The 12,189-nt window shown below is 43.3% G+C and overlaps 1 protein-coding gene across 2 annotated transcripts in view; it reads left to right on the top strand.

Moving 5' to 3' along the window:
* MAP3K3 (mitogen-activated protein kinase kinase kinase 3) overlaps positions 1–12,189 on the top strand; it is a 62,204-nt gene that overhangs the window by 13,644 nt on the left and 36,371 nt on the right. For both annotated transcript variants that reach the window (XM_045080887.1, XM_045080888.1), the window contains one exon: positions 8,760–8,800. In XM_045080887.1, the coding sequence (XP_044936822.1) occupies positions 8,760–8,800 (41 nt within the window). The remainder of the gene's footprint in view (positions 1–8,759; positions 8,801–12,189) is intronic.

Below are 12,189 nucleotides of genomic sequence, written 5' to 3' on the forward strand. Positions count from 1 at the left end.
TTTTACTATGTCTAAGTCTAATAATCTTTCTAAACCTCAGTTTTTCCATCGGATATATAGACATAATAATACCCACTGTGTCTACCTCTTAAAAGTTGTTGTAAGATTGTAGAATGTAAAGCATCTTGTACATTATGAAACAAATGTACAGATGTAAAGTGGTAGTGATTACATCACTTCTGTTCTGGCATTGCAGTATGAGCTCTGACAGAAGTTTCTAATCAGAACTCTGCATACTGTCATGGAACTCTGAAAGGGTTAAGGTTTTTTGCCCTTATTGGATTGTTACCAGATAGTCCTTTGCAAACCTCTGAGGCTATCCTAACTTCTAAAAATCCCAGTAGGGGAAGAAATAGATACTCTATTTATTAAAGATTTTATTTATTTATTTGAGAGAGAGAGGGAGAGCGTGAGCGGGTAGGAGGGGCAAAGGGGAGAGGGAGAACCAGACTGCCTGCTGAGCGGGGAGCTCACCCCAGAACTCAATCCCTGGACCCTGAGATCCTGGCCCGAGCCGAAGACAGATGCTTAACCAACTGAGCCACCCCACTGCCCGAAAGAGAATCTTTAATTCCAGTTTTTCTCAAATCTTACCAAACTGGTAAGTCTTGAACAGAACTCAGGGTCTGCTGGGTCTGACCTTGCAGATGTTCACTAGTAGGAGCTTCAGAATGGAAAAATTGCTTTCCTCACTGCAGGCACGAGCAGGGCAGAGCTCTTGGCTCTCAGTTCTAAAGGAGGAGAATTCTAGGGGCTGTTCTTCCAGCAAGGTCAGTGATTGAGCAGACGGTCTTTGCTTTTACTGTGATAGACCTGGCTCTTCAGGACTTCCTTTCTCTTTCAAAGGTTGTTGATAAGATAGTCTGGCTAGTTTGGAAATAAAACATAAAGCAATATATAAGTCTGACATTTTATAAGAAGATTGCTTTACATATATTTTATATACATATATGTATGTTTATGTTTATGTGTTTATATAGTATTTTTTGTATTATTTATATGTGTTGATAAAATATAAATTTATTTATTTATATGTGGTGATTTATTAGGCAGCCACAGATAAGTAATAAGCCATTTAATCACTGATTCATTCAGATACTCACTGAACTGCTCCTGCATGCCAGATAAAATGCAAGGACTGAGGATATGGAAAGAACTAGGGCAGAGAAGGGTGCCTTATAATCGTCTCTTCCATTGATCTCTTAGGACTTTCCAGAGTCACACAAAATTATTTTTGTTGTCCTTTTCTTTTTTCTTCTCATTTATTTACTATCTTTGTCAAAATAAGGACTCCAGTACCAAAGATGGGGGAGCCATCAATGATACCTAGCAAATACAGGGAAAAGAGGTCTACAGCATCAGAGAGGGCACTCAGAACAATGGCTAAATGAGGACTTTGTCAATTCAAATTGTTTCACAAGCCTTGTTTAATAAATTCTGATTTTTACGGGGATTCCTGGGAGCTCTCTTTGTTGCATGTTCAGTTTTTGAGTTTAGATTAGAGAAGGTTATTTCTACTTAAGTGTGGTATCATTAGGATGCCCGCATGGCTCAGTAGGTTGGGCGCCTGCCTTCAGCTCAGGTCATGATCCCAGGGTTCTGGGATCGAGTCCCACGTCAGGCTCCTCGCTTGGCAGGGAGCCTGCCTCTCCCTCTGCCTGCCACTCCCCATGCTTGTACTCTCTCGCTCTCTCTGACAAATAAATAAATAAAATCTTAAAAAAAAAAAAATAGTCTGGTATCATTGTTGGTTACTCCTGTCATGCCTGCTAAGTTTCCAAATCTGTAGTTCAACCTGCACTATCCTCCTGGCCATGGCCCTCACTGTTACTGGATTGGCTATGGTGGGCAGGGAACTTGAACTTGCCTAGATCTGAATTTTTGTACTGGAATTCTTTTTCTTAGCAAGATGGCCCCTCTCCTTCAGTTCAATATGTGCCTTTAGTCCAGCCTTAGACATACAATGAAATATGTTCCCTGTACTCTGAGAATCATACAGTCCTCTTGGGAACTGAGAAATACACGAAAAAAATAAACTGAGGTGGGGATCCTGGATGCTGCAGTCGGTTAAGATTGGCTGTGGTCTCAGGGTCATGAGATCGAGCCCTGCATTGGGCTCTATGCTCAGTGGGGAGTCTGCTTGGGATTCTCTTTCTCCCTCTGCTCCCCCACCCTGTGCTCTCTCTCTCTCTCAAATAAATAAATAAACAAATATTTAAAAAAAAGAAACTGTGATGGGATGTAACTGTGCCTAAATGTATGGTACAACCAGTGAGTGCTGTAAAAAACCAGAAAAGTGAAAGGTGAACTTGAGCCAAAGGAGTTACAGACTCATTTCTGGAGGAGGTAGCACTTGAACTGTGAAGATGTGTGAATGTTTAGTTAGGTGGCAGGGAGGAAGGGTGGCATTCCAAATTGGGAAGCTGGTTAAAGGCCTAGGGGAAAGAATGAACATGGGTTTTTTCAGGATGATTGGGCTGCAGAGAGCATTCCTGCTGAGAACAGCGTGAGATGTCTCGGTAAACTGAGTGAGAGTAAATTCAAAGGGCTTTGAATGACAGCTGAGAATTTAGACTTTATTCCATAGGTCAGGGGTGTCACTGATTGCTTTTTGAACAAGGAAGGGACATGGCAAAAGCCATGGTTAAAATGTTCAGCACTACAGAGGAGTGTAGAATGTGTTGGAAAAGGGAGCTGAGAAGTACAGAGGCTCCCTTAGGAATCCAGGGGTGAGGGGAAAGGGGCTCAGTGAGAGAAAGGACAGAGAGAATGAGAAGTGGGGTGCTATAACAGAGGCCTTTGAAGGGAGAATTGGAAGGGAGAGGACGGAAAGGATCAAGCAGAACTCAGAGGTTTGAGTCTGCAGCCAAGGGGGCTGTAGTACCATTGTGAGAAGTGGCAGTGCTGAGAAGGGGACCAGTTTAGGAGGGCAGTTGGTGCAGACATACATGGAGCCAGGTTGAGTTTGAGGTCATAGTGAAAAAAAACTCAGATTGTGTGTGTGTGTGATTTTTTTGCAGGTCCACCATCACTTATCTGCAATTCTGAAATCCAAAGAGTACTAGAAACTGAAAAGGCTTTTTTTTCTTTTTTCAGTTTGTGGCAAACTCGTTCGGCAGCAAAACCTGGCTTGAGTGGATGCAGGGCTATTTATAGTCTTTATTCTACTTATTGTGAGCATTCATACTTTTCACTACAAAAACTAGCTTGTACTATGTTACTAGAAAAACCCTAGATCTTAGGTGACTTAACACAATATCCCCAGTATGGGCAAGGGAAAGACAGTGTTCCTTCCCCACAGTCAGGACCCTGGTTGACGGCAGCCACACTGACCTGGGACATGGCTGCCAGGGAAGGGAGTATAGAGCTCAGTGATGTTTCCAGCTCTTGGTGAGAACTAGTCAGAAAGCCCCAAACTAACTTCAGGAGAGGCTAAGTGATGCAGAGAAGCATGGGGGAATACCTGTTCATATTCTGCCTGTGGCATGTAAGTGCTGCCCCAGACACCCTCCCCTGGGGGGAGGCATTACATCATCCATGGAACATGTATACCGCCTCCCTGTGTCTACAGTGTGCACCCTGACACGCATTTGGTCCCACGGGTTTTGGCTAAAGGCTCATGGACTTGCGTTAACATTTATTGAGCACTTGCTATGTCCCAGGCACTATTCTCATATCTTTACCTAATATTTTATTTAATTCTTCTGATAATTCCATGAGATAAATATTGTTACTGTTTGCACATTACAGATGCGGAAACTGAGTCACAGGTTAGTCAAATTCAAGATCATGTAGTTAGGAGGTCGTAGAGCCAGGAGTTGAAGCCAGATGGTTTGACTCTAATGCTGCATTCTTACCAATGACTTACCTGCCTCAGTTACAGGGCAGACAGAGGAAGTTTCATGTGAGAGATTGGGGATGGTCAGAGATTTGGGGATTTTCTATTTATAAGTTGCCTATTTTTTATCCCTACTGAAGAGAAGATGTGAAGAAGGGGGAGAAATCCAGAGGCAGAAAGTCCACAAACATCAAGGAACATCACATGTTGGGGGAGGGGTGGGAGAAGGCATGAGGAAGAGGAACCAGCAAAGAAGCAGAAGTGGTTAGAGTGGTGGCAGGTTGTCTGTGCTGGGACAGAGTCCCAGAAGGCAAGGGAGGAGAGAACCTCATTATAGAGGATTTGGCCACCAGTGTGAAATGTCTCAGAGAGGCAAGGAGGATGGTTGGCAGGAGGGACTGAAGAAAGTTATCTTTGTCTGAACTTTCTGTATCCATGGCTTATTCTGGTCAGCCTGACAGGGGGAAACGCAGATTTAGGAGCTTGGCAGATGTGGGCACCCGTGGGGTACCTGCAGGCATCCTGCTAGCGAAAGGCTGTCACCACATCAGAGAAGGGATTCAGAGCCTGAGGCATCTTTGTTTATGCTGCTTACTAAGCACAGGCCTGGTTAGTCTTGAGTAGGGGTGATTTATGGTGTAAGGCAAAAGTTTAATCCCCTTTCTAACTGAATTCACATAGAATAGTGCTTGAATTACGACCGAGATGAAATAAATTTAGTTCCTTCAGTCCCACAAAGGGACAGAGGAGATTCCTTTATAAATGCATCAAAGTATAATGTCCCAGTTTAAGAGCTATTGCTGTATGCTTTTTTACTGCTATAAAAAGTTAGAGAAAAATCAAGATTTGCTTATTTATTTATTTTGAAGGGGGGAAGAGAGAGCACATGAGAGGGAGAGAGAATGTGCCAGCTAGGGAAGAAAGGGACAGTCAAAGGGAGAGAGAGAATCTCAAGCAGACTCTGCTGAGCACAGAGTCTAACCTGGGGCTCGATTTCACAATCCTGAGATCATGCCCTGAGCCAAAATCAAGAGTCAGAAGCCCAACTGCCTGAGCCACCCAGGCATGCCCTACATTTTTTTTTTTTTTTAATCAACAGAAAGAAATAAGCCCTAAGGGAATCTGAACAAACTATGAACCTTAAGTAATACATCGGTATTGGTTAGTTAATTGTAACAAAAACAAATGTACCGTACTAATGTATGATGTCAATAGAGGAGACTGGTGGGGAAGAATATGTGGGCTCTATCTGCTCAATTTTTCTGAAAACCAAAAACAGTTCTGAAAATAAAATCCAGGGGTACCTGGGTGGCTCAGTGGGTTAAAGCCTCTGCTTTTGGCTCGGGTCATGATTCTAGGATCCTGGAATCGAGCCTCACATCGGGCTCTCTGCTCAGCAGGGAGCCTGCTTCCTTCTCTCTCTCTCTCTGCCTGCCTCTCTGCCTACTTGTGATCTCTGTCTTTCAAATAAATTAAAAAAAATAAAATCTATCAATAAAAAATAGTAATAGTGAGCGCTATACCAAGGTGTGCTGGGCTGCGAGCAGCAGGAGGTGCAGGGCTGTCGTAACCGACCTGCAGGGGCAGACGGGGCTGCGCACTGAGCTGGCTGGGGGACTAGAGCGTGTAGGCAGCTGGAGGTGGCATGTCGGTGCACAGCACCCTGTCATAGGCACTGTGCCATGGGGAGCCCTGGCCATGCTAACTGCTCAGCATTTCAGGGAAGGAGAAGAAGACCAAAAACTGCTGTCACTTGCATAAACCTTAAATCCACATAGTAACTCTCTCTGCCCCGCCTTGCTGCTTGGGAATGCACGCATGCCCAGACACACCCACATACGTACACACGGTAGCATGCACACGCAAGTGCAGACCGGATGCAGACACTGACCTTCCCATTCTAGCTCCTTCATCCCTGTCTACTCATAACCTCAGTCAAAGCCTCCACTGCTGGTTTTCCAGTCCCTGTACCTATAGCTTGTTACATGACTGCTACCTCAGTCTCCTGGTTCTGACTCCATTATTCCTCCATTTCCACCATGAGTTCCAAAAAGTAAGGTCACAAAAGATCCTTTGATAGTTTCTCCCACTGAAGCCCTGCATCTGTGACTAAAATAAACCTCCTTTGCCTCTGAGACACTGAAGTTGTAGCTAGGATGGTGGTCAAGGGCTGGGCTTCCAGGGTTTGAATCCTGGCTCACTCTTTAAAGCATGGTGACACTGAGGGGACTTATTTAACTTCATTGTAACTCAGTTTCTCTTCTAAAACAGGACAGTAACAGTATCTGTTGTGAGGGTTTGTTTAACTGATAAATGGAACATGTTTAGAACGAGGCTTAGTACACAGCAAATGCTCAATAAACATTAGCTATTTTCATATACTGTTAGTGGATAAAGTGGTCTGTGTGTTACATTAAAAGATGAGAGGTTGGGGCGCCTGGGTGGCTCAGTGGGTTAAGCCTCTGCCTTCGGCTCAGGTCATGATCCCAGAGTCCTGGGATCAAGCCCCGCATCGGGCTCTCTGCTGGGCAGGGAGTCTGCTTCCCTTCCTTTCTGCCTGCCTCTCTGCCTCTCTGTCAAAAAAATAAATAAAATCTTTAAAAAAAAAAAAAAAAGATGAGAGGGCAAGATCAGGACTGTTTTGAGGAGTTATCACATTGCAGGTCAGGGAGCTTTGTTGTCCACTGTTTAGCATGTGAACTTTTCAGGGATATGAAGCTTTTTGAGCCCCAACTATACCTTGTCTTTAAAATAATGGGGGGCACTTGGGTTGCTCAGTTGTTAAGCGTCTTCCTTTGGCTCAGGTCATGATCCCAGGGTCTTGGGATCAAGCCCCACATCCAGCTCCCTGCTCAGCAGGAAGCTTGCTTGCCCCCCCCCACTCCCCTTGCTGTGTTCCCTCTCTTTATGTCTCTCTCTCAATCTGTGTCAGATAAATAATAAATCTTTGAAAAAAAAATAAAATAATGGGTTAGAAGAGTGCATTCTTATATTTTGATTCAGTGATTCTCAAGCTGTGGGCTAGGAATACCTAGGAAGTTCCCAAGAACTTTACAGGGGGTCCCTGAGGTCAAAACTATTTTCATATGAATACTAAAATGTTACTTGCCCTTTTTACCTTCATTCTCTTAAGAATGTACAGTAGAGTTTTCCAGAAGCTACATGATATGTGTTATCACAACAGATTAAAACCAGAAGCTGACATGAGAACCCAGCTTTCTCCTATTAAGCTATGCATTAAAGAAATTTGTGTTTTCTCACTAAACTCTAAAAATATATGGTTATTTTTATAACAATGTGTTTATGTTAACATGTAATATTTTTAGTTAAAGTATATAAAATAAATTTAATTTTCTGTTTTAATTTCTCATATAGCAAATCTCAGTAGATGCAATCTATATAAACAAAAGCTCTTTGAGATCCTCAGTCATTTTTAGAGTGTAAATTAGAACCACCTGTGCAGGCCAGTGGACTGGAGGAGAATTCTAACCTTCTAATCTCTTGGGTAAAGGAAGTCCTTTATGTATCCACCCTACCTTTGACATTCTGTCCCATTCTGTCGTCTTCTCTCTCTGCTCTGTGCTTCTCATCTAAAGAGACTCTAGAACCTTCTTCTTTCTTCCAAGCCACAGTCTATTAATTTCTCTTTATTCTCGGTATACTTCTTATTCACTGATTATGTACTCTTTCTCTCCTCCATCTCTATTATTTGTTGGTTTCCTGACAGTCTTTTCTTTTTTCTGTGTACCTGTTCTTTTCTTCTATAGTATCTCTTCCCTTTTCCTGCCATTTTAAACTCCTTTGAGTCATTTGTTTGCCCTTTACAATATCTCTTCCGCCTTGATTTATTTCTTAGCATTCTGATGCTTCAACTTCCTCCTGTTTCTGATATTTACACTCTTTACACAATTCTGTTCTTTACCCAATTAATCCATTTGGATAAATAGTAAGCTCAGGTATTATATACCAGTCCCCTTGCTTTTCACTGGGGGTACAGAAACAAGATAGATGCAGTTCATGTCCTCCTGCACCTTACAGGTTACCCATGATGGTCATTTAGGGCAAATCGGGAACAGTTCTGCAGTTACTTGTCCAGAATCCTACTTTACCCCACTGGGAGTAGTATTGAAAGGAACTCAGGGGGCGCCTGGGTGGCTCAGTGGGTTAAAGCCTCTGCCTTCAGCATAGGTCATGATCCCAGGGTCCTGGGATCGAGCCCCATATCAGGTTCTCTGCTCAGCAGGGAGCCTGCTTTCTCCTCTCTCTCTGCCTGCCTCTCTGCCTACTTGTGATCTCTGTCAAATAAATAAATACAATCTTAAAAAAATAAATAAATAAAATAAAGGAACTCCGAAATCTGTAGTAGCAGCAGCAACCATTTATCACATGTCTACTTTGTATCTGGTGTTTTATTTACATTATGTTGTTTAGTTCTCATTGCAGCTCTGCAAATTAGGTATGTTTAGCCCCACTGTACACTGGAAAACTACAGATAAGTAACTTGTTTGCGGACCCATAGCTAGGAAGTATCCATCCCAAGATTTCTCTTTCTGTTCAGTCACATCAGCCAAGAAGGAAAGGTATCCTGGCCAGGAGGTGATATGGTGAGAGAAACTCCAGTGTCTGTTGTGTAAATGAGTGTAGAACTTAGAAATGACCTGTCAGAGCGTTGCACCTGATCTGGGGCCGCTACTTGGGGATCTTGTCCCAAGAGCTTTCTTGCTCCTGAGGTTAGAACTGGAAGGCTCCCAACTCATTGGAAAGGAATGCATATGAGGTAGAGAAGCTGGAACAGGAGGCATCAGGGATGTTTGTCTAACGTTGCTAAAGGACTACCTGAAGCTTACCTGGGAATGGCAGGCTCACACATGCCACAGATAACACAGAGAACCCACTAACCTGTCTATCATTCCTTTGGCAGAGCGACGTCAGAATCAAGTTTGAGCACAACGGGGAGAGGCGGTAAGTCTTCCTTCTGATCAGTGGTTGTATTCGCGTGTGCTGCAGCTCTCAGAAAGCATTGAACTTATGAAAGCTGTGTTCCCTGGAGTGATCCCTTTGGAGTCCCTGGCTGAGTGATGGGGTTGATTGGGCATGGAAGAGTAATTTTCATCTTTTATTTGGCTTGCCAGTTGAATTTTATTTCTGGTATCAGAATTGGAAGCCATTTCAACTGCTGGTGTTTTGCTCTTCTGCTCTTATTCTACCGCTGTGGGGTTTACCACTTTGCTAGGAAAGGAAGTCAGGACTCCAGCTCTACTCGGAGTTATGGCTTCCAAACACACTGACACTGTGTCATTTATGAGCATCAGAAAGAGACTGGGATTCTCCTGTGATGTGATGCTATTCCTAGCCCAACAGAATGGCCCTGGCTTTGTCCACAGCAGGGCCATGTTAGTGAATTGGAAGTTTCTTTAGAATGTGTCTGGGTGGGAAAACTGCATCAAGTCTATCAGTTGTGAAAGATTTCAGATCATTTGAGGATATAGAAAGAGGGAGTTTTTCAGTCTATATTCAGTATCTTACCTTGTTAAGGAAGTGAAAGTGATGTTACGAAACCCTTCTGTCCTTTCCTCCATTGTTAGTGTTTGTTTTTTTGTAGGAAGTCAAGGTAGAAGTTCTCAGTGGAGAAAAATAAGACTCTACTTAATTTCTCACGTTATTTAAGAAAAAACTTATTTTTTCAAAAGATACAAATGTAGTGATCCAAAGGGGCACGTGCACCCGAATGTTTATAGCAGCAATGTCCACAATAGCCAAACTATGGAAAGAACCTAGATGTCCATCAACGGGTGAATGGATAAAGAAGATGTGGTATATATACACAATGGAATACTATGCAGCCATCAAAAGAAATGAAATCTTGCCATTTGCGACATGGATGGAACTAGAGCGTATCATGCTTAGTGAAATAACTCAAGCGGAGAAAGACAGCTATCATATGATCTCCCTGATATGAGGAAGTGGTGATGCAACATGGGGGCTTAAGTGGGTAGGAGAAGAATCAATGAAACAAGATGGGATTGGGAGGGAGACAAACCAAGTGACTTAATCTCACAAAACAAACTGAGGGTCGCTGGGGAGAGGGGGTTTGGGAGAAGGGGGGTGGGGTTATGGACATTGGGGAGGGTGTGTGCTTTGGTGAGTGCTGTGAAGTGTGTAAACCTGGCAATTCACAGGCCTGTACCCCTGGGGATAAAAATATATGTTTATAAAAATTAAAAATTTAAAAAAAAAAAAGATTTTATTTTTAAGTAATCTCTACACCCAACATGAGGCTTGAACTCACACCCCCCGAAATCAAGAGTTACATGCTCCACCAACAGAGCCAGCCAGGTACCTCTTGAGAAGAACTTTTATTTTTTCCCTAAGATTTTATTTATTCATTTGAGAGAGAGAAAGAGACAGCACAAACAAGCAGGGCAGAGGGAGAGAGAGAATCCCAAGCAAACTTCATGCCGAGTACAGAGCCTGATGCAGGGCTTGATCCCAGGACCCCTGAGCCAAAACCAAGAGTCAGACATTTAATTGACTGTGCCACCCAGTCATCCCAAGGAAAAACTTCAAGAAGCATATAGAACTCTGGTCATGGATAATTAGAATCCTGTGTGTGCATGCATGTGGCATATATGTGCCTAAGTGTGCTTTTAGGTATCTGCTCCCTGCTGTGCACTTCTCTCCCATTGATGCCCTCCTTTTCCCTTTGAGCATTTGGAAATGTGAAGAACATACCCATGAGAATAAGCTTCTTGTACTATATAGGTCCCACCGCAGGACCTTAGTGCCTCCAAACTTCTTAGCATGGGTCCAGATATACGGCTGCTGTTCTCCCTTAAAAAGGTATATTCACAAGCCTTCAAGGTTGCCAGAGGATGCTGGGTGGATACACTGTGATCTGCAGAGCCTTAGTTGTGCTGCTGCCATGTGGATTCTAGGGCTGTTTCAGGCCTAGAGGGAGGAAAGTCTTCTGAGCTCTGTCTCCAGCTGCTTATCCTGTGTCCTGCCAGTAGCAGGAAAGTTCAGTTGTCACTTCATTGTTGCTGCTTTTCACACTTCTGGAATGATGGGGCTTTGGAGGGGTTGTCAAACTCAGAGCAGCAGAGAGTTTTCAGAAGTAGATACGAAATCAAAAGCTCAATTGTGTTGGAGTTAGTGATGCAGTTACCCTCTCCTGAATTCCTGTTCCTAAAGTGGTATGCAGTGTTAGTGAGCAGACTTGCACTGAGAAAGTGTATGTGTTTAGTTTCAGAGAAGCTGCCAGATCGAAACCACAAATATTTAAGGTGGTCAGGCAGGAATGGCCTTGAGCAGCAGAGTGTTGGTATCAAGATTTAAAAAACTGTGCATTCTCTTTCTATGGAGCTGTTTTCAGGAGCCATGGCATTTCACTGTTTGCGTACTGTGTGTGGAATTGAGGACCTACCTTATAAAGTTCGTGCAGGGAAGCCAAGTTCAAACTACTCTGTGCCAGATAGCTCTGGTTTCATGTGTTTCAAGTCTTGGGATTTTTGTAGAGAATATTATTGTGGGTTTTCTTTACTTTTTGCAGGGGAATATGGGTAGTATCTATCTAAATGTAGTAGGCCCTTAGAGAATTAGAATGTATAGAAAAGAGAAAAGAAATAGTGACTTTTTCCATTCATCTATGCCAGGTACCCATTCTTTTTCTCTTTACTTTGGAAGGGTAGGAACCAGGTTCTTAATGCTTTTCCCTTTTAGCTCCAGGAGGATAGAAGAGGAGGACTATAGATTCAGATTTCCTCCCTTTGAAAATCTTCCTGTCTGGACAGTGATGGGGGTGGTTGTCATCGGTGTTTGGCCCCTCTTTGAAGCACTGGCTAAAAATGCCTGTTATTCATTGTGATGGCCGCAGCTTAGATCTTACCAAACCTGAGAGTCCTGGTTTCTGATCTTGACTTTGGGGCTGCTTTTGGAGGTTTTGAATGCCTCATCACCAGACCAAATGCAGGAGAACTTATTTGAGTCTGATCCTTTTCTAGCAGTGTGCTAGGGACATCCAAAAAGTCTTCTGGTATTTTGTTCAGAAAGACTGTTGCTGGGGTCCTGATGAAGGGGTTTTGATTTGCTATTAGGAATTAATGGGAAGCCATTCTCTTAAAAGACTCCAGAAAATGCCTATGTCTATGTAACCCCTACCTAGATAGAATCTAACAGTATTGGGGTGCCTGGGTGGCTCAGTGGGTTAAGCCTCTGCCTTCGGCTCAGGTCATGATCTCAGGGTCCTGGGATCGAGTCCCACATCGGGCTCTCTGCTCAGCAGAGCCTGCTTTGCCCTTCTCTCTGCCTGCCTCTCCACCTACTTGTGATCTCTCTCTGTCTATCAAATAAAT

This window comes from Mustela putorius, unplaced genomic scaffold (genome assembly GCF_011764305.1).
Source record: "Mustela putorius furo isolate JIRA1106 unplaced genomic scaffold, ASM1176430v1.1 tig00000487_pilon_pilon_pilon, whole genome shotgun sequence".
NCBI lineage: Eukaryota > Metazoa > Chordata > Mammalia > Carnivora > Mustelidae > Mustela > Mustela putorius.